This window comes from Falco naumanni, chromosome 1, assembly GCF_017639655.2.
Source record: "Falco naumanni isolate bFalNau1 chromosome 1, bFalNau1.pat, whole genome shotgun sequence".
Lineage (NCBI taxonomy): Eukaryota > Metazoa > Chordata > Aves > Falconiformes > Falconidae > Falco > Falco naumanni.
In genome coordinates this window covers 118,350,472-118,373,112 of record NC_054054.1, presented here as the reverse complement: position 1 = coordinate 118,373,112, position 22,641 = coordinate 118,350,472, and the positions used below count along the sequence as shown (strand labels likewise).

At 41.6% G+C, this 22,641-nt stretch overlaps 1 protein-coding gene across 1 annotated transcript; it reads right to left on the bottom strand.

The window, feature by feature from the left end:
• Positions 1 to 1,779: 1,779 nt before the first annotated feature.
• Positions 1,780 to 21,435, bottom strand: LOC121081653 (myosin-1B). The gene is made up of 38 exons (XM_040580849.1): positions 21,211 to 21,435; positions 20,964 to 21,107; positions 20,714 to 20,870; positions 20,340 to 20,367; positions 20,124 to 20,241; positions 19,952 to 20,044; positions 19,775 to 19,838; positions 19,594 to 19,692; positions 19,386 to 19,489; positions 19,166 to 19,304; positions 17,202 to 17,320; positions 16,952 to 17,101; positions 16,135 to 16,305; positions 15,155 to 15,464; positions 14,457 to 14,530; positions 14,087 to 14,174; positions 13,883 to 14,000; positions 12,951 to 13,074; positions 12,738 to 12,874; positions 11,761 to 12,016; positions 9,954 to 10,196; positions 9,673 to 9,849; positions 9,444 to 9,589; positions 9,265 to 9,355; positions 8,787 to 9,176; positions 8,024 to 8,150; positions 7,020 to 7,138; positions 6,551 to 6,747; positions 5,957 to 6,140; positions 5,705 to 5,870; positions 5,408 to 5,532; positions 4,895 to 5,203; positions 4,590 to 4,793; positions 3,593 to 3,718; positions 3,327 to 3,497; positions 3,136 to 3,240; positions 2,759 to 2,854; positions 1,780 to 2,071 (listed from the first exon to the last, which is right to left on the bottom strand). The coding sequence occupies exons 1-38, from the start codon at positions 21,412 to 21,414 to the stop codon at positions 1,919 to 1,921; spliced, it is 5,826 nt and encodes a 1,941-aa protein (XP_040436783.1). The 5' UTR covers positions 21,415 to 21,435; the 3' UTR covers positions 1,780 to 1,918.
• Positions 21,436 to 22,641: the final 1,206 nt, after the last annotated feature.

Below are 22,641 nucleotides of genomic sequence, written 5' to 3'. Positions count from 1 at the left end.
TGCATACAGTGAATATATTAATGTGTAACGTTTCACACATGTATGTCATAACCTTGGAAAGGCTATGAGGAATTTAGTATTTCCATCATGAAGCCTGGCTTGAATAATACTCATTAAACAGAAAACACAAGGGAAAAAGTACTGAATAACTCTCAGTCACTGAGTGCTGTATTTCATGGGTCTTAAATTAATAATCAGACCAGTGGAAAACAACTAAAGGTTATATAACCTAATACATAATGAGGAGCAACTGTAGTAGACTGAACCAGTTATAATTCTGTCTTTTTCTACCCACTCTATGGTTAGGAAGCTCAATAACTTTATTATTTTTTTTTTTTAGAGGAAATGGAAGGGTTGTGAATGACTGGCAAACCATGTAGAATGATGATCAGTTCTGAGACCTGCAGTATTGTTTAGTCAAACCTGTGTTCACTGAGAAGTACAATGGCTGTAAGACTGGTCTGTGACACTGGTGTCTCAATGCCAAAATGCTGATGCATTGCGGGCTGGATCAATCCTCTCAGAAGAAGCCAAATGAAGAAACTACAAACAGGAGTCTACTGCAAGGAAAGCAACTACACTGTGTTGTTTATCATAGCTTTCCACTCTGGACTTCTTCAAAACACAGCAGATGATAGCACCACAGCCTCGCTGTCCAGTTAACATTGGGTTATGAAAGGAAGAAGTTGATATGAGACCTCAGATAATGAGAGAAATGAGGAAGAATGTTTTAGGGTATGGCCCAACTCAAAATGAAGATAATTGAATTTCCTTGGTGCTTGGGAGCTCTGACCAGACATTAGGTTCATCATACCAATCAAAAAAGGAGTTGGACAGGCCCATGTAACACAAACCAATTGCCAGCCATTCAGTAGTGCTGATGGGTCTATCAAATGCAGTCATCCTTCTCCCAGATGAGTATTTTCTCTATTACCCTATAGAGACTGTTTTGACATTTTTCATTGTAGATAATTATTTTTTTATTCTGGAAGGCATGGCAGTTCATCTTCAACAGGAATGATTGATTTGGCTTCTCCAAACACCTTTTTCTCCTTGTTTTCAAAGGAGACCATGGATTCTCTGATGTATGCCAATATCTACAAAGAATGAAACCTCTCACTCTGAGTGAGGCCATCCTTGGTAAAGTTATCTGGATTACCCCAGAGACAACATAGGAGCTAAGTAGCTGCCTGATCAGTTTAGAAGACTCAGGGGACTTTTGGGAACAGAATATAGACAGTGAACGACTGTGTGGAGTAGATGGTTATGCTGCCCTTGGAATGTTGGTTTGCACATCACTTTCATGAACAAAAGTTAAAAGTAGATCTTATTTTAAGTTTAAATGTTCTCTGTTTGGAAGTGGCTTGAAGGACTGCAGAGGTTTAAAGTGGAAAAAAGTTCTTGCAAATAAGACACATGATTTAATAGAATAATCAATGATTAGACTAGATTACTAGAAGATGCAATAAATTCTTATTCTTTGGACAGAACCTTTGACTTTAAATCTATTCTGTAAAGCAGAAATTAAAAGGAATAATTAGTTCCTATTCCAAAGAAATAATTATTTTCTCATTTGAGGAAATCTTAGATGAAATTCCATGGTGAGAATGAAGCAGGATGTCTGATTAGACCACTTTTTAACAGCGGCTGAAACACTTTGAGAATACTTGAAGCAAGATTTTAAATTGAATGAATTTAAATAAATAATGAAAAATGTACAACTTAAAAGAATTCAGGATACTGATTAAAATACAAAAGTGAACTTCTCATTATTTCCATTGGAAAATCTCTACAATTTTTATTGTCTAGGTATTCATTATCTAGAGATTCATAGAGGACTAAGCTGTGATTACAAAATCAGAGTGATAGAATTTCACATTTTGTGCAATTCTCTTTCACTTCGAACTACCGGAGGCATTTACTCTTCACTTTCTGCCTTCTTGCTAATTTCACGGCTCTTTGCTCGGAGCTTGTTGACCTGCGACTCTGCAATGTCAGCCCGCTCCTCGGCTTCCTCCAGCTCGTGCTGGATCTTGCGGAACTTGGAGAGATTGACATTGGACAGCTCCTCCTGGAGATAGGGAGAGATAAAAAACAGGTTTGAAAATATTTAATAATGATCCTACTGTAACACTGCACTGGGCATGCTGTGGTATTTTGCTTTTACATAATAAAAATAATAAAAAAAGACTGTGTGGTAGTATGTAATTCTCCCAAATACTTCTAGGGGGAATCCAAAGAAATAGCTTAAATGCTAAATGTTTACATGGTTAATAAGACATACCAGGAATCTCTCTCTGGGTATGAAGTGCTAATGCACTTTGGAATTTTTGAATAATTTATACATAATTATAGTTATTTTCATGACATGATTTTCTATTTATTTAGTTCTATAGAATTATGTATTACAATTTTTGAAGGTAATTTTTTTCCCTCTGCTATGCAGAAATATGAAATAAAAAAAAGTGAAAGGAAGCAGAGACTTACTCCCACAATGTTGACCTGAGCTTCTACTCTCTTCTGTAGAGCAGAACTTCTCTGCTCTACCCAGTGGCACAAGTAATGTTCAAAGAAAATGTATTCTATACCCCTTTAGACCCCTGAGCTGTTCAGACAGAACAGCTGTTCATTTCTGAGTGCACAGTGAAAAAACAGGCTGAAAAGTTAAGTGTTCAAACAGAGCTACCTGGGGAAAAACACACTCACAGAATTCCACCTCCACCTGTATGGAGACTGAACTGCACACAGCAATACTTACAGCCTCCTCAGCTTGTCTCTTGTAGGATTTCACTTTCATCTGCAGCTTGTCCACCAGATCCTGCAGCCTGAGAACGTTCTTCCTGTCTTCTTCAGACTAAAGAGAAGGACAAAAAAGAGAAGCGCTTCTTTGCCCCTCCTCTTTAAATGCCCTCTACATGAAACAGTGAGAAACATTCCTTATAGACCATTGCTGTCCAGTAGAGACAGAGCTGATAAGCTGGATCTTCCTAACATAACCAGAAAGATAATTTCTTCTGATATTCTCAGTCTTCTGCTTTTTAACTGTGTGACTCAGGACAGAAAGAAAATCCTAAGGCCTACATCTTGGCTTCCTTCAAGAAGGGTGTGTGAGGCCAAGGAGGCCTCCTGCCTTACCTGGTAGGTCAGCTCCTTCACCCTCCTCTCGTACTTGCGCATGCCCTTCACGGCTTCAGCGCTGCGCTTCTGCTCAGCATCAACCTCCCCTTCCAGCTCCCGCACCTGCAACGAGAAGCCCATCTTTGGAGCTTCCCTGCTGGCTGCTAACGTGGCGTGCTCACTCATGCACAAAGAAAAGCCCCACGCACTCTGGCCTCCAGCTTCTGGATTTGCTTCTTGCCTCCCTTCAGAGCCAGCTGCTCGGCCTCATCCAGACGGTGCTGCAGGTCCTTCACCGTCTGGTCCAGGTTCTTCTTCATCCTCTCCAGGTGGGCGCTGGTGTCCTGCTCCTTCTTCAGCTCTTCTGCCATCATGGCTGCCTGATGAGAGCAAAGGGTCAAAGCCATTGTGGGGCTGGAGACCATGTGAGGGAAAATACACCTAACATTGGCACTGAAGGGAGCCCCCAACTCACATCTGTGATGGCCTTCTTGGCCTTCTCTTCAGCATTGCGGGCTTCCTGGATCGTATCCTCCATTTCACTCTGGATTTGGGTAATGTCTGTCTCCAGCTTCTTCTTGGTGTTGATCAAGCTGGTGTTCTGTTCAAATCCAGAACATTGCAGGATTTTGAATCATTTTAGACATAATTATATGAAAAAATGATACCGCATTTTTTTTCTGTAAAATTTCTTATAGCTGGGGAACAATGCTTTTTGGTTTTCTCCAATAATTAATTTCAGTATTTTGAAAAGAGTACTTAGAAATATAATCTGTGCCATGCCACCCACCAAGACTAGCAGAGAAAAGTAGTAAAAATAGAGTGAGGGAGTCAGTGAAATGCCTTCTCTTCAACAGAATTAGGGAAGAATAATCTACTCTCAAGAAGTGAAAAGAGCAATATTTGTAATGTAGATTGGAAGGTTTCATTCTAGAAACTTTTCTGCATTTGAAACCAGACACTTTCCATAGCTTTTGGTACTTGACTGCTGGATTCCTGTAATGACATGTAGCTCATGTCAAAGTCTGCTTAACATAGGTTGCACCAGACCAGGAGTTCATCCCCACTTTCTTGCTAGACAAGCAAGCACATTTTTGAAGGAATATGATTCCCTAATGCTGCATTTCAACTGAGCAAGGAATGAATGCCTGTAGTCTCAGAGTTTCAGTCCTTGATTGCTCAGTTGGCAGATCATTTGGCATATGTGAATAAAATCTGATGTGTGTGACTAAATGTTCCTCTGGAGATTAAGTTAGGATACAAAGAAGGTAGAAGCATGGGTTTCATTGAATGTAACCTGGGAACACAGTCAGAATACACACTTTTTCAGCAAACATCTCTTATTATTATGATGATGATTTACAGAAAAGGTAAATCTCATCTTCAAAGTTAAGCTTCCAATTATGACTGGAATAAAGCATATAGATGTTCTCCTACTTACCAAGAGTACATTTCTCACCAAATGATCTCACCTGGGTATGGAGGAGCTGCACACGCTCACTTGCATCCATCAGTTCCTGCTCAGCCACCTTTCTACACCTCTCTGTTTGTTCTAGTGCTGCCCGTAGCTCCTCAATTTCAGCCTGCAGCAGGTTTGCTCGGCGCTCCACCATGGCCACCTGCTCCTTCAGGTCCTCCTGAGTCCTCAGAGCATCGTCTAAGTGCAGCTGGGTATCCTGTAGAGCCATGAAAAGAAATTATAAGCAGATTCAGAGTTGTTTGGTACCAAAAATACCACCTAATAAATTTCTTTGTTGGCAATTTCTGTTGAACGGACCTTGAGCACCGCCTGTGTGTTTCTCAGGTTCTTTTGTGCCTCTGCAGCCACGCGGTTGGCATGGCTTAGCTGGATCTCTATTTCATTCAGGTCTCCCTCCATCTTCTTCTTCAGCCGCAGGGCCTCATTCCTGCTCCTGATCTCAGCGTCCAGGGTGCTCTGCATGGACTCCACAATTCTGAGGTGGTTCCTCTTCATCTGGTCAATCTCCTCATCTTTCTCTGCTATCTTCCTGTCAATGTCAGACTTCACCTGGTTGAGCTCAAGCTGGAGGCGCAGGATCTTCCCCTCTTCATGTTCAAGGGACGCCTGGGAAAGAGTGAACAGGAATACTTTTCAGAAGACAAATGTTAACCCTGAAGCCCTGAGGATAAAGGAATGCCACGTTGAGATAATATTGCCACGCTTTTATACAAACACTCTTTTCCTCCTGTGCCTGGCAATGACTCCGCAGTGCTTACAACGAGACAGAGATCCAAGACATGTAAGAGAGCCATGAGTAATGCTGTGTACCTCAGCTTCCTCCAGCGAGGCCTGGAGTTCAGATTTCTCCTGCTCAATCTGCTTCTTGGCTTTCTCCAGCTCATGAATGGCCTTGCCTCCCTCTGCAATCTGCTCTGAGAGGTCACCAATCTCCTCTGTGGGAGCAAAGGCCAACGGCACGGTCAGGCACGGAGCAGAACGGGAAGGGCCCTGCCGCACCAAGGTGACGGGCACCTTTGCAGACACGCAGGCACAGACCCCTGTGGAGCGGTGGGTAGTGGTGGGCAGTGGGAAAGGCCAGCCAGGAGCAGAGGGCCAGGGACTTACGCTGCAAGTTCTTGTTCTCACGCTTCAGCGTTTCCAGGTGGTCCAGGGACTCCTCGTAGGCATTCTTCATCTTAAACAGCTCCGTGCTGAGGGAGCGAGACTCCTTCTGGGAGGCCTCCAGCTCAGCCTGCGTTTCCTCATACTTCTGCTTCCATTCTGCCAGGATCTGAAGGGAAACGGCACGTGAGCATGGATGTGGCAATCGGGAGGGGACGCTCTGCCCAGGAACCCCAGGGCTGGAGCCCACAAGACCTTGTCAAAGTTCTTCTGCTTCTTATCCAGAGCTGCGCAGGCAGCATTTGATCGCTCCACGTCAATCATCAGGTCCTCCACTTCATTCTGCAGCCTCTGCTTTGTCTTCTCCAGGGAGGCACATTTGGCATTCACAGCTTCAACGTGTTCCTCTGCTTCCTGCAGGCGCTGGGCCAGCTTCTTCCTGGGGGGAGATAAGTACAGCTCCAGGTCAGAGACCAGAGGGCAGCCCATTTTGTACTTCCGTGAGAGGGCAGCTGGCCACTTCTGGGGGCTCTGAGCCCAGTGCCTTTCACAGTGTTTTTTCTGTTCCAAGACTGCATGCGGCCTACAGGTTCTGTCACTCTGTGTCCTAGCACCTAAGGAGAGTATCCAGCCTGTTTTTGCATTTCTAGCCCTAAGGGCTACGTTTGTCCTTCCAGTTTGCACTTTTTCCACAGCACACTTTCCTGTCTCTCCCTCTGACCCCTCTACCACAAAGACAACAGATCCCTGCCTTTGTCTCACCCCTGTCGTAACCCACTCCCAGAGACTCCACTTTCCCTTGACAGCCTCAGTCTTCTCCAGCCGTTTGACATCCCACTTCCCACGTACTTGGCCTCCTCCAGCTCCTCCGTGCGCTGAATAGCGTCCGTCTCGTATTTGGTTCTCCACTGGGCCACTTCGCTGTTGGCCTTGGACAGGGCGCGCTGCAGCTCCCCCTTGGCTTCCTGCTCCTCCTCGTATTGCTCCCGCAGCAGGTCACAGTCGTGGCGAGCAGACTGCAAGGCGTGGGCCAGCGCGTTCTTGGCCTGGGAGAAAAAAAGCGTGGTGCAACAATGAATGGAAATATCCTGGGAAGCCTGACTGCAGTGTTGATAGACACTGGGTTATTCTGGTGGGAGGGAGGGCAAGCTACTGAGTGAGAGAGTAAGACCTGGGAATCTGCAAAAAAAATAGTGCACAGGCTGCAAGGCTGGGGGAGCAAAGCTAACATAAGACCTGCACTGAGTTACCTAAGTGTTTTTTTCTCTCTCTCATCTTGATTCTGTGATTTCATATGTTTATGACGAAGCCTTCTCACCTTTATCTCTTCCTCTAGGTGCCTCTTGAGTTCCTCAATCTGTTGAGTGAAAGCTTGCTTGCCTCTTGACAGCTGTGAAATTAGAGCATCTTTCTCCTCCACCTGGCGTGAATATTCACCTGGGAGAGTTCAGATGAGTAAAAGAACCTTTTAATGACTTATTTAAAAGTATTAACCTTGATAATTAAATGCATGTGAAAATAATTCCAGTTAAAAAATATTATTTCTTGTATGGGATCCTAATCATTGATACCTATCCATATCTCTGAGCGTGCTGAAATATTTATATTATAGACAAGAAATGAGATACACCATGCCCACTTTCTAATAGCTGACTAGTCTTACTGTATGTTTGAACTAAGTGCAGTGGTCCCTTCAAACCTCGAGTTGACAGAATGAGTCCTATATGGTGTATGTGCTCAAGTAATATCATTGTCCTCTCCTGAATGTCTCCTGGGAATCAGCAGGATGAACTCTAGGTTATGAAATAGATGAATTATTCTTTGAAACTCCAGTCACAGAATCACAGAATAGCCCATGTTGGAAAGGACATTGAAAGGTCATCTGATCCAACCTTTCATGGGAAGGGGAGAGTAGACGAGATTGTCTAGCACCCTGTTCAGCTGTGTCTTGAAAGCCTCCGGTGACTGAGCTCTACCACACCCTTGGGGAGTTTGTTCCAGTGACTGGTTGTTCCGGTCCCTTAAACACATTATTGGTCCTGCTCCAGGATGTCTGTATCTCTCTGGCACTGAGGAACATAGTACTGGACACAGCACTCCAGGCGTGGCTTCACGTGTGCTGAGCAAGGGGATCACCCTCTGTTAACCTACATTACTCCTAATGCAGCTCCAGATTCAGTTGCCCACCTTTGTTAAAAGAGCACATTTCTGGCTATTGTTCAACCCAGAGTCAAAAAGACCTAGGGAACCTGGTGGATTTTTTTTTTTTTTTAAAGCCCCAGCTCATACACAATGTTGTCTTAAAAAAAAAAAAAAAATTACCAGATTCTGTTTGTAGCCGAGCTCTCTGTGCACTAATGTCATTAATTGTGCGCTGTTGTTCTTCCTCCTTGTTCTTAATCTCACTGAGTTGATCTTCTAGTGAACGACACATCTTCTCCAGATTTGCCTGTTTGCATGAAGAACAGAATGGAAGATGATTGAAGGCTCAACACGTAATTACTGAGAATGTAAAGTCTTACAAAAGGCTAAAAAAGAAGCTACTGATTTAGAATTAAAGTAAAATGTCTTGGTTAAATAATAGATACTTCTATGGAATTTGCTTCCTAAATCCCAGCATTTATATAATTTTTTAATGTACAGTCCATTTTTTCAATAGATATAAAGGATGGGATGTAACATGACAAATTATTTTAAATTTCTGTTTGGCTCTTAGTGATTATGTCATTGCAGTATTTAAGGCTGGGAAAGAAAACAGGGATAAAAGGAAAGGGAAGGGTAGGAGTAATTTCTATTTTAGAAGAAACTAAAAAACTGGTAAGGTCTGTGCCTTTCTTTTCATTATCATAATATTCTGAACCAAGCAATACAACTCCATAGCTCCTTAGCCTACGTGCTTCAACTAAAGGTTTTAGCTCTCACCCAAAGGATACAATATAATATTATACCAGTACTGAAACATATAAATTCAAATTCAAGTTGTAAAATGCAGCTATTTATATTAAAGTATGACTAACTTCAATTTCTATGTTCAAATATAAATACTTCATTATGTTTGAATTACTACAGGGAAATATTTATGTACCTTGGCTTTGGAGACAGACTCCATGTTACTGGCCAAGTCGTCAATCTCCATCTTGAGCTCACTCTTCTCCTTCTCCAGCTTCTGCTTCACTCGCTGCAGGTTGTCGATCTGCTCCCCAAGCTCAGCGGTGCTGTCCGCGTGCTTCTTGCGCAGGGCCGCAGCCGTGGCTTCGTGCTGCAGCGTGGCCTCCTCCAGGTCGCGACGCATCTTCTGAAATTCTGCCTCACGCTTCTTGTTCATCTCAATCTGAGCGGCGGTAGCCCCTCCGGCTTCTTCCAGGCGCTCGCTGATCTCCTCTAGCTCCCTCGACAGATCAGCCCGATGCTTCTCGGCTTTTGCCCGAGACGTTCGCTCTGCCTCAATTTCCTCCTCCAGCTCCTCAATACGAGCCTGGGGAACATTAGGCACCCTTCGCACCCATGCCCTCCTCCTTCCCGGCCTGAAACTGGCTGAGAGAGGGGAAGGGCCAGACACTTGCCTGCAGCTCCTTGATCTTCTTCTGTAACTGCATGCCCAGGGCTTGCTCATCCTCAATTTTGCTCTGGATCTGGCTGATTTCAAAGTCTTTCCTTTGGGCAAAGCAAACTGTGTTAGCGTCTGAGCAAAACCCCCCAAGCGCACCAGCCCCACAGTCTGGTGCCCCACAGCCACGCTTACTTCTTCAGTTTCTCATCCAGCTGCTGCTTGTCGTTCTCCAAATCCATGATGCTGTCATGGGCCAGCTTCAGGTCTCCTTCGAGTTTCCTCTTTGCTCTCTCAAGGTCCATGCGCAGTTTCTTCTCTTGCTCCAGGGACCCTTCCAGCTGAATAGAAGATAACCATCAGTGCTCTACCAGCCAGTTCTGTAATCTATACCCGCCCTGTTCTTCTGGACAACCGTGCTTACATCGTCCACTTGCTGCTCCAGCTTGGTCTTAGCTTTGGTCAGCGTATTGACTTTGTCCTCCTCTGCCTGCAGGTCATCCAGTGTCTGCTGATGGGCCTCTTGGAGGGCTTTCTTCTCTTTAGTCAGCTTGGCAATGGTCTCGTCCAGGGCCGCCATCTCCTCTGTGAGGTTTTTCACCTTTGAGAAGAAGAGAGCAAGTGTAAATAAAGGAAGTAGATGCAGAAGTCCTGTAACAGCACATGCTCTTTTCTGGAGTAGGGGTGACAGGTTCTGCCTCATACCTTGTTTTCAGTGGCATGTTTTTCCTTCTCAACCTTGGCCAACGTTAACTCCAGGTCATCAATATCTTTCTTGAGCTCTGAACATTCATCCTCCAGTTTTCTCTTCTTGGCTGTCAGCTCAGCATTCATTTCTTCTTCTTCTTCTGCTCTCTCTGTCAGCTCTTTAATTTTGGCTTCCAGCTGGATTTTGGTTTTGATGAGCTGGTCACACCTTTCCTCAGCATCAGCCAAACCATCAGCTTCCTACACAAAATGGCTCATTTAGATAAAGTGATTTTCAAAGAATTGTTTTTTGTCACTGATAATCAAAAAGAAATTATTATTTTCAAAGTAGCTTACAATGTCCTTTGTAGGTAAAACTCATTATTTTAAGAATATCTGTTTTTTTTTGACTGCTTGCAGCCCAGAAAATAAAGGAATATTTTATCATGCTAGAAATAAAGCTTCTGAGCATTTTTTTAAAAACTCCTGAACTACTCATGCAAATCCAATATTAATTTGAAGGTAGAGCCTGGAATCAGACATGGCAGTATCTCCCTTTAGCTTTCCATCATTTTACTGTTGTTGCATTTGACTGCACTGGAAACTGGCATAGAGTTTACTGAAGAGTACCATGTAGGCAGATTCGTTAGCATACCTTTTTAACATAGATTTTTAGTATTTAAAACCTGAATGCTAAAACCTGCAGCATTCAGCTGAGAAAATTGTGTTACAACTCTTCCAAAAAGATTTCCCGAGTATGAATTTAATTTTTAGTTTTGGCAAAATTTTTTGTTAAGAACACTGTTTCAAAGGCAGCAGTTGAATTAAACATGTTTCAAGGCCTTTGTGGTCTAGAATAACTGTTTGGGAGACTGGCGTTTACAAGGACAGTACCAATTACCTGAATTCACATGCATTCTAAAATGGATGTTACTAAGAAATAATCTTTATTTTCTACATACTGCTTATTTTTTTTCTCTTTGCTCTAGTGAAGAGCAATGACACTATCTAGGCAGAGGACTTTTTGTAGCTCAGCAAGATAGCTACATTGGGTTTGTCTAATGCAGATATAGGTATCTTCCATGATATAAATATGCAGTCCATTCAACAACAAAACCTTACAATCTTGGATTAACTACATCACAATCTAAAAGAATGAATTTCTCATTGCTGAAAATGAAGAAAACCCGAGGCTACTAGCTCATCTGACCCATCAGAATGGGGTCAGATGAATCCTAATCCATGCTGATAAAAACAGTTTTAAGGGGATTTTTGTTGCTATCTTTTTATTTCTAGAGAAAAAGGGAAGGACTTTGCTTCCATCAGTGTTTTTCCTGAGTAGCCAAGGACCATAAATACTAGAGAAATGACTGACACTCTCAACCCCTCCTACTCCACCTGAATCCATTGTGATTCTCCATATAAAAGGTGTTAATAGTACCTCCAGACTACCTTCATTGATCAGATGATAAGACATGAAAAGTATATAGTATGTATAGTGTTTATGAAGACGTGATAATTGCTACTGTCAGTTTCCATGTATGATTTAAAATGCCATACTGTAAATTGTACTATTTACTGACTGGAAATTGATGACTTTGCTTCTGATTTTAAAGTGCAAGGAATCAGCTGCAAATAATTAATTGCAAAATTATTAATATTTGTAGTTTTCTGCTAGCTTTGCTGTGTGGTTTTGGTTCCTATTTTACAAAATATTTGTATGATTTTAAAATAAATACGTTTTGGGGATAACTTGTCTGTTACTGACACATTTAGGATCATTTTACACAGGACATTACAAGCCAAAAATATTAGCAATACTCACCGCCTGCACCTGGAGCTGCAGGTCATTCTTCTCCTGCACCAGTTTCACCATTTTCTCCTCCAGCTCCTTCCTCTTTGCCTCAGACTTTGCAAGCTCTTCCTTGGTTTTCTCAAACTCTTCCTTCATGTTGGCCATCTCTTTCTCAGACTCTGCACTCTTCAGCAAGGGCTTGATCTTGAAGTACAGCTTCATCCAGGGCCAGTGCTTCACGTTCATGAATGCACGAATGTTGTACTGGATGCAGAAGATGGACTCCCTGAAAAGTAATAAGAATATATTATGTTACATATTTTAAAATTTATCATACATATTTATTTGTACATATCAATATGTATAACATGAATTTATACATATAGTATCTTATAGTTCTACATATGTGTGTACATAAAATATTTCTATATTATTAATTACATATTTATGAACATTTTAAAATATATTATTTAATGTATTACAAAATACATATCTCTGAGAAAAACTACCTACTGTGATGTAGATTGTCAGCCTGTTTGGACTGTTTTGAAGTCCAGATGTTTGACTCACTTTCTTAAGCAAAGAAAAGGAACACTTACAGAAGTTGACTTGGTCCGTTTCATGAAAATTATCCAAGGGAAGAAGATAGTTCTCTTATGCTAGAAGTACATGTTTCTCACGTTTGATTATAAAGGTGACATAAAGTAATTAGCTTAGACTAGATACCTGGTTTCTGGGCATACATGTAACGTAGCCACTTACTGAATTCAGCAAAAAATTAGTACAAAGAGTGTTATAAGTTAAAAGCGATAAATTTTTCATGTATCAGGGCTTTATACTGCTTCATCTACTGGCAGGGTATACTCTGAAATACACCCATATATAGTAGACCAAGTTAATGAGAAAGAAATGAGATTTGGTGAGAAGCAGCGTATTTTCAGTTTTGTTCATGTCGTTGTTATCTCATGAGGACTGGCCCAGCAAGCCAAATAAGTGTAAGCACCTACCTCCTCTCCATCATTTTCTTGAACTCCACTCTCATCAGGTAACCCCTGCACATGGCTTGTGTGCGGGTGATGAGCTGTGCCAGCTTCTCATCTCTCATCTCCTCCAGGAGTCCCAGCAGCCCAGCTTTGAAGAAGACCTTGACAAAGAGAATGCTGGAGTGCATAACTGTTGGGTATTGCAAGCACAGTACATCAGTCAAGCAGCATTTGTACCTTGGTGTGACCAAATTTGTACTGGGTGTGATCCACATCGATAGATCCAAGGAGTTTCTCAGAGGCCTTCTTGCTGTCAATGAACTGTCCCTCTGGGATGGCACTGGCATTAAGCACCTTGTATCTGTGGAATGAAGTAGAGTATGAAGAGGGTCAGATTCCTGAAAGCCCAATCAAACCTGTACCAACTGATGTCATTGTTAAGACTCTCTGAAGGGGACATCAAGAGTGGAAGAGAATTGAATGTCTGAACTATGTTCTATTGTTTAGAAATCAAATTTTCATTGGTAAATGTTTTTAGGAAAAACCTTACACTTAGTCCAGAAATTCTTGACACAGAATGGGTACTGATATCCATGACTAAGTGCTGGCATATTTCACATCCCCTATTATCTAATGCCTTATCTCCAAACGAGAACTTTACGTGCAATAACAAAATATGTGGAGAGGAAAAGAAATTCTTCATCAAAAATAGTGGCAGCACATATTATGTGAATATTTTCAAGCTGATACAGAACAAGAAACAAGATCTTTTAATTTTATTTTCTTTTCCAACAAGTTAGTCTAGAATATCTTGTAGTTTCTTTATTCACATTTCCATGCTGATGGCTGTGAGTCATCTTACTGTGATACCCAGAAGTTAACCAAGTCTAAGGTAGGCAACTTCATTTCTGGATAGTTAATAAAAAAATGCATTAACCCATACCAGAATATGAATCAAGGATAGGAATAAATACTTGCCATTTGAAAATGCTTGTTTTTCTAGTTAGCTAAAGAAAGAAACTGGATGACTGACTCGGACAATTGACTTTTGTATGCCTAAAGGCAGGTACAGTGAACCCCTTCCATAATTCACACAGTAATTAAAACAGGAAATGCAAATTATTCAGCATTGGTGGATATGGTGGTGGGTGGATGGCATAGAATCTGACCTCTGTTTAAAGTCTGCATAGATTATTCTGCTGGGGAACCCTTTCCTGCAAATTCTGATCCCTTCCAGCACACCGTTACACCGTAGCTGATGCAGCACCAGCTCATGCTCCATGGCACCTAACAAATGACATAATGAATTGGTACTTCATTATACTGCACAGAGAAGAAAAGATTTATCACATCTTTGAATTTTAACAACTTACCAGGTGTTTTTGTTTCATTAGGAATAAGGCATCGCACAAAATGGGGATGTGTGCTTCGCAGATTGCTCATCAGCTTGTTTAAATTTTCCTTAAGAGCAAGAGCAAAGACCTGGATCACTTACACAATCACAATGTTAGGTAGAGTAAAACCACTGCAATAAAACCATGGTCAGTATCTCTTTTGTCATAATTTTCTGAAAGAACGATTCCAAGGATTCAATGAGAATCCTTCTTTATTAAGAATAGTGTGACTTTATCCTTTCTGAAATTAAAGATCTTGTATATTAGATCAATCTAATACTTTTCTGAACTGAATTTTCTTTATTTTTTTCACAATGTGGTAAAATGTTTAATGATTGTTCTACAGTACCCGGAAAAGAGCCGAGACAGTCTGGAAAGAAGAACCCTTCTTCTTGGCGCCCTTCTTGCCACCGCCACTACTCTCTAAACAATAATATTTTTTTAAAAAAAAGAAATGAACAACAAAGGCATGTGATTAGAATCTGAAGAGCTTTGTGTGTTTGTCTTAAAAAAGTAGAAAATGTAATAATATGTTCAAAATCTGCAAATGCATATAGTATTTAAAGCTACAAAGGCAGATAATTTTTTCAGATGATAGCAGAATGGAAGTCTAATGACTTCAAGCTGACATTAAGAAAAGGCAAACAGGAAATAAAACGTAACTTTTTGCATAGTAAGATATTTAAGAAATTTAAGAAATGGCTAGTGAGTACACTAAATGCAGTCTCCCTGTACATATAAATTTAGTAGCATGTTAATACATTGATTGTATTCCCTGCAGCATTTGGGAATGCCTCATATTACAGAAATCTGGTATGTCAGCTAAGCCTGGGTTAGTGTTGTAATACAGCTGTCTTGCCTTAAAACCTACAAATCTATTAAGGTATCTAGGGAAATGTAATATCCTTTATAAGTCTGAGTGACTGAGTTCCAGAAAGTAGGTGAGGTTTTGGGTTTTCAATTTTTGAAATGTAAATATTATTGTGAAATATTATTACAAGGTTCTATTTCTGTAAATTATAGTAGAAAGGATTTCAAAGAAACCACCTGCTTCTCCTCCACCAACAGAGGCAAAGAGTAAGGCCAGCGTCTTCAGGGAGGATTTCTGGTACAGCCCCACAACAGTTTCATTCAGGGGGTCCTTGTTCTTCTCCAGCCAGCCAGTGATGTTGTAGTCCACCGTGCCAGCATAGTGCACCAGGGAGAAGTGGGCCTCAGCCTTGCCTTTGGCAGGCTTGGGCTTCTGGAAGTTGTTGGACTTGCCCAGATGCTGGTCGTAGAGCTTGTTCTTGAAAGAGGTGTCAGTTGCCTTGGGGAACATGCACTCCTCTTCCAGGATGGAGAAGATGCCCATGGGCTGGGAGAAATAGCAACATGTGAAGAAAGCGTGGAAACAAGAAGCAGAGAGAATTATCAAAGAGAGAGGAATGGAACATAACAATCTTACAAACCCCCTTCCTCTGAATGTGTAATTTTACGTTTTTCCAGAAAGGGCGTTTTGTTAGTGTCATCAGCTATATGAAAACAGGATCACCCATAAATTTCAGGGTTGCGATGTAATAAAAACCTAGCATGTAGAAATTCACTATGTGCATGTTAGTTGAAGATGGAAAGCCAAATGAATGAAATTAGTAGGATTCATATGTAAGGAAGTTTATACTTCCTAAATGCTTTTTCTTGGAACCAAGATAGAAAATTTCTTTAAATATATTAAAATAGAAGTTTCTCAGTGTGTTTAATCACTCCCCATGTATTAAAATACATGCATTTGAGTATGAACTCCAGAACAGTGATGACTAGGACTGAAATTTTTTCCCCATGGTAATTGTAAGTCTTATGTAACAGAATCCTACAGGCAACAAGTAACAGACAAATGAAAATATATCTGAGGTGCTGACGCCCAGAAAAAAATCCTGTTAAGTGCTACATTAAGTGTGAGTGCCACATGTTAGAGCAGTTTAATTTGACCATAGCAGATTCCTTTTATGTTTTACATCTGGAAAATTATTTGTGTAGGCCTTAAGAACCTTCTCAATGAGCTCAATGCAGGCAGCCAGGTCCATCCCAAAGTCAATGAACTCCCACTCAATTCCTTCCTTCTTGTACTCCTCCTGCTCCAGCACAAACATGTGGTGGTTGAAGAACTGTTGCAGCTTCTCATTGGTGAAGTTGATGCACAGCTGCTCCAGGCTGTTGAACTGCAGAATGCAGAGATTTACTTACTTGTGAAGTTCAGTTCCAGGAACACTTTCCATCTTCCAACAGGTTTTATTTTAACCCTTTAAGGTAAGGTCTCCATGACTGGGGTCCTCAATTTCTGGTCATGGGACTGGACAGGTGACCAGAATATTCCATCCTGTAATATATCTATCATTTCAGGCCCTGGCACAGTCTCAACACATTTCTGAGCTCTGAAAAGTGTTGCAGAGCTTAGTCTAAGTCCAGCTCTTCATCTGCTTGAATTTGTCTGCACTGCCAGTCTACTCCCAAGCATTTGGAAGGAATCTGGTTTCAGCATTAACAAGATCTTCCTTCAAGATGCCATATTTTAAATTCCTCAAAATCTGTTTCTGCTATTACCTATCAGTTCTTTAACATTTTCATATCAGTTTTCAATGCAATTTTCACTTCTGCATGCAACAGCAGACATCTATAAAAATCTGCAGCCCTTGTGGCATAATACGTACTATGAGAACCAGAAGAATGCCATTCCTACAGGAATGTCAGAATTATCCAATAAATAAAAACAAGCCATGCTTAAAAAAACCCCAAACAACAAATGGCAAATTATTCCAGTTTCTTAATGCCCCTTCCAGGAAAATTGTGTGAAGCCTCTCCTCTTACATCAAAGATCTCAAAGCCAGCAATGTCCAGGACACCGATGAAGTACTGTCTGGGCTGCTTCGTATCCAGCTGTTGGTTGATGCGAACAACCATCCATAGGAACATCTTCTCAAAGACAGATTTTGCCAAGGCCCCCACTGAGTTGTATACCTAAAGAAAAGTAAAATAAAAGTTGCCATCCAGGGCAAAAGAGGAAGTTCAAAGTTTTAAATTCATGTCATCTTTTTTTCTGTCATCACTTCTCTCTTACCTGCTGCACGGTTTGACCCTTGGTCACATACTCGTTCCCAACCTTGACACGGGGGTAGCAGAGGGCTTTGAGCAAATCTGCTGAGTTGAGACCCATCAGGTAGGCAGCCTTGTCAGCAACTAAGGAAACAAGCATACAGCAGCTTTGAATATTGGCTCTCCAGTAGATACTACTTGTAGTAGTTCAGAGTAATTTCTGCAAAAGTCACATATACTTTAAATATATTGTGATTTTTCTTGATTTACTGATTTTTTCCCTCATTTAATTTAGATGATTTGTAAATGGAAAGATTCTTCCAAATGCCTTTACAATGAACATGCAAATTTTGAAACAAGTGACTAGACAGACAAAAGGACCAAGGGCCATGAAAATGCCAGGTCAAATAAGTCACAATTTCAGAATAAACAGAAAAGGAAATGGGTTGATATTGAAATACACTGCACTGAAAATTATACTTGGTGAAACTACTGTTATTAGAGATAGAGAGGTAGTGAAGAATTATGCCAAAAGTATGAACAAGTATTTCGTACAAATTTCATAATGGAACCATATTCTCCCTAAGGATAAATATCGCACACATATGTCTTTCCCAGCTCTCAGTTTCTATGAATCTAGATCATTAAAAACAAGCACTAGAGCACTGGATATACTCTTGTCATCACTTTCCAATTTGCTGCCTGTCTCATAGCAAAGATGATAGCAAGCACCAGTATTATATACAGAGTCCTTCAAAGTGAGAAGGCCAAACCTCATCTGTATAGAGGAACTATACAGATGCTAATTTTGAGCGGCTTCTATTATACATTTTATTTACAGCTATGTATTTAATGTACATTTATTGCTAGAAAGAGTAAGGTATGAAACATAAAGAAAATTGGATCTTAAGTTTTATTTCATTTTTTTAGAGTTGTTTTTAATAATTAAGCAGTCATTATATTATATTCTTCTATAACTCTTTTCTTTTGTTATATTCATGCAATGATTACAAGTATTATTTGTAGCCTAATCTATCATTGCTATTCATCATTGTCAGATTCCATGCCATTGTATTCCTTGCAGTCATTTTCACTTGTCTTAACTTTCCTAAAAACCCCACAAACTACATGCACTAAAAAACAACTCAAGATAAAACCACCCAAAACCTTAAGAGTACATACTTATGACATATGCAAATAACTCTGGTTTCATAGAAATACTCCCATGAATTTCTAAGGAATACACCTTTGAATGATGCTAGGCAAAGCAAATGTGATAGACATATCTCAGATGCCTATTTACAAAAAAGAAGGCCTGGAGACATGCTGAGGCTACAGAAAATGTAGATCATATGAGCCATAGGTACCATATTAGCAGATGCTTCTTTAAACCCCCCGTGTAAAATGCAGCAGCACGATGCTCTCAGCTGAGGCATTGGGAGCTGTCTCCAGAATATGAGCTTTGAAGCAGAGCAGCTTCAGGATTCTGGCTTCCTACTACCTGGAAACAATTCCATTAGGAGGGGACTACAGCTGATGGTAAATGAGACCTGGGTACATAAACTTCAGGCAGTGAGCAGGGTGGCTCCTAGGTCTGTGCTGGGTCTGGGAAGCTGCCATTCAGCACAGCAGCAAAGCTTGTGTTGCTTCTGGCTGCCTCCGCCAATAGCAGTGTGCTTTCGGAATCACTGGCCCTCATAGTTTGCATGTTTCAGAATAATCTGCATCTTCCACTGAGTTGTGCTCTTCCAGCAAAGTCCTCTGCTTAGGTCGTGTTTCTATTGTACAATACCAGCACCTGGGGAAATGGACAGGCTCTGCTCTAGGAGAAGCTGCTTTAGCAGGAGGGTTGGACTAGATGATCTCTAGAGGTCCCTACCAGCCCTGACCGTTCTGTGGCTGCGATTCTGTGATGCTGACTCTGAATTACTGCCTGTATCAGTGAGTGCTCTGGTATAATCTGTGCTGTGGTGTGTATTGTGCTGGTACCTTCTGTGCCGTCCGGCTCTGCCTGCTCCTCACGCTGCTTCTGCTTGAACTTCAGGTTCCCGTAGTGCATGACAGCCCCTGTCAGCTTGTAGATGGCTGTCTTCTCATCAGCAGTGAAGCCCAGGATGTCAATGGCACTCTGATAGAAGAATCATTAGAGTAAGTACCTTGCCTGTTAAAGGTCAGAGTGCGCCTAAGGACACTTCTGTGTGTTACTTACATCTGTGGCCATCAGCTCTTCCTGGTCGTTAATGCTGGGAACCGTGATCTCACCTTGACTCACATACTGATAATCATATGGGTTGGTGGTGATGAGCAACATCTCTGAAAAGAAGATGGAACACATAGAGATCAAATGGAATTGGCACATAAAGAAATGGAGTGTTGCTGCATGATGTTTGCTTGGAGAAGTTAGTGATCTTTCCTACCAATTAGCTCCGGCTTCTTGTTGGACATGATCTGATAGAATATGTGGTAGCTTCTTTCTGCCTTGAGCTGGAAAGTGACTCTGGACTTCTCCAGCAGGTCTGGCGAGGACGGTAGGACAGAGTGAGCGCAAGAACTGAGGAAGGCTGGGAGGAGAGGGATGAGGCCAGAAGGGTCACTTACATGTTTCAATGTCAGCTGAAGCCAGCTTCCCCGTGGCGCCAAAATGGATTCTGATGAATTTGCCCTGAAAGAAGCAGAAAACTCACTTGAGATCCATTTTACCAATCCTGACTGGGAGAATATCTGAGTCAGTGCGCTGATAAGGAAGAAGTTGTTTTGTGCCAGGCAACAACTTACAAAGCGTGAGGAGTTGTCGTTCCTCACGGTCTTGGCATTTCCAAAGGCCTCCAGCAGTGGGTTGGCGCTGATGATTTGATCCTCAAGTGTCCCCTAACACAGAAACCTTATTGTCATGATACACCTCATAAATAAATTGGATAGTTTCAGGTTCCCATCCCTAGAACCTCACCTGCATTTTGCCTGACTGCTGCTGCTCTTCCTTCTTCTTATCCCCGCTCGCTGCAATTGTTGCAAAGTACTGGATGACACGCTTTGTGTTCACAGTCTTCCCGGCACCGGATTCTCCGCTGTCAACCCAAAGAGAGACACAGAGAGCGTGTGGTCAGGCAGGAGGTCCCCTGGCACCGGGCAGCCCCGCAGGGACCCGAGCAGGGGGTGTACGTACGTGATCAGAATCGACTGGTTCTCGCGATCTGTGAAAGGGACAGAGTGGAGAACAGTGCTTAAAACTCAATGAAGAATACAGAAAGCATGAAACGCAGTCAGGTAAGTTTAATGTTCTCAACTCTATGCTGTCAGCTTAACTTAAACCAGCAACCAAGCAGCCAAAAAACCCTCTAGAACCCTTCAGTGAGTGCAAGGGTGTCTGTAATTCAAAATAGTAGAAACAATGGGGTGAAGATAGTAAAAGAGTCACTTCTGGCATGTATGCATGAGTACCATGAAAGCTTTGAAAAAGCCTCATTTTATTACTGGGACAGAGCATGCCTTCAGAGAACTTCATGGTACAATCCCTCTGAGATAGACGGAGCCACTCACCAGTCAGCATGAACTGATAGGCGTTGTCCGAGATGGAGAAGATGTGTGGAGGGGCCTCCTGGCGCTTCTTGCCTCGGTAGGCCAACACCACCTCCGGGTTGTACACCGGCAGCCACTTGTAGGGGTTGACAGTGACGCAGAAGAGCCCCGAGTAGGTCTGCGAGGAAGGGAGACAGCACGTTGGCTCCCACTTGGCCTGGCAGAGCAGTTCCTCCCGGCTGCCCAAAGGCAGGCTGCTGCTGGTACTTACGTAGATCATCCAGGCTGCGTAACGCTCTTTGAGGTTGTACAGCACAGCGGGCTCGTGGAGGTGGGTCATCATGGCCATGTCCTCAATCTTGTCGTACTTGGGAGGGTTCATGGAGAAGATTTGATCTTCCTTCACAGTCAGGGTCTGTCAGAGGGAAGAAAGATACATATTTGCCATCAAATAAATAAAAATCATAAAAGTCCACAGCAGAAATGTATTCTCAAGACCTGAAAGTTTTTTTACTCACTTCTCCACCTTCAGTCTTGACAGTGACTTTCCCTGATTCTTTGCTCTGTATTGTGCTTTTCACATAGGATTCCTTTGCATGTACCACAAAGACGGATGACTTGGCATCAAAAGGCTTGTTCTGGGCCTCAATTCTTTCCTTTTCCGATTTTCGGAGGTAAGGAGCCGCCTCCCCAAAGATGGCCATCTCGGAGTCTGTTGACATGGCTGCTGTTCACGAGGGATAACGCAGCAGGAATCTGAGAGGATGGAAAATACATTATAATAGTGCATGATGGAAGAAACGCTCCTGGAGCATAGTGGATTAGATGTTGCTCTGTTGTGTCTACTGGCTGATTGATCTGGCTGTTTCATTTTTCGGTTAATGCAGAGCTCTGTTCTATAACTTGCTGTGCTCTGTTTTGTTTTTATGTAGTCAGATCTCTAGGCCTACTGGACAACTGTGTTTACAGAGGAGTCCTTTCTATGGTTTTTGTTTTGTTTTTATTTTTTTTTTAATTGACAGGATGAACAAATCCTTTCCAATGTTCTAAACACTGCACTCGGTAGATACTCCCAATTTAGGAGTTGTGAAGGCCCTCTCATTTCTCTTTCAGACTATGAGATTTTTTTTACAGTAAAACACTGAAAGAAGTATGGTACACTGGATATGAAGAGAGCTAATATTATTAGCACTTCTCATTGAAGATATTCCCTTAGGATAAAATAGCCCAAGTTGTCAATTATTTCAGTTATTCCACTGATCCATGTGTTAACAAAGCTGATCTCTTCAACTTTTCATCTTTTTCATAACAGAAACTGAGTAGTCTTGCATTCGTTCACTAGTATTTAAAAAAAATAAGAAATCAGTAACCCTGTTAATTATTGCCAAATAGTTGACTGAAAAGTTTCATGCAATTGTGAAGCTGTAATTTAGATATATTGTTCCAAAATTAACACTGTTCTGAATTAATCCTTTTTTTTTTTTTTTTTTTTAGCCTCATTTTATCTAGGTTCATCTACCTACAAACTGGATGTTGAGCAGCTTTTCTGTATAAATTCAGAAGCTCATTTCTCTGTCAATACTTCCAGCTATGGCAGACTGGTGAAAATCAAATAATTGGTTCATTTTTTCCTGAGAAACAGTTTCCCTTTTATTGCAGGAAAGATTCTGAACTTAGAATATTTTTTTAAACTCTTTTCTGAACCACTTACTGTTTAGCAACCTCATTATTGCAGTGTGGCCAGCCTAGCAGAAATAATATTTTACTAATGATCACAGTATTTTTGTACATTATAAAACTTGTTCCACTCAGTATTCTACTGCTTACATGTGAAAACAATTGCTTTTCCTTCTTAGTCAGTAGACAGACTTCATGACACAGCTTAGTGTTTTCAATTCAAATGCATGTGTACAGTCTCCTGACTGATGTTTTTTTTTCCTAACTATATG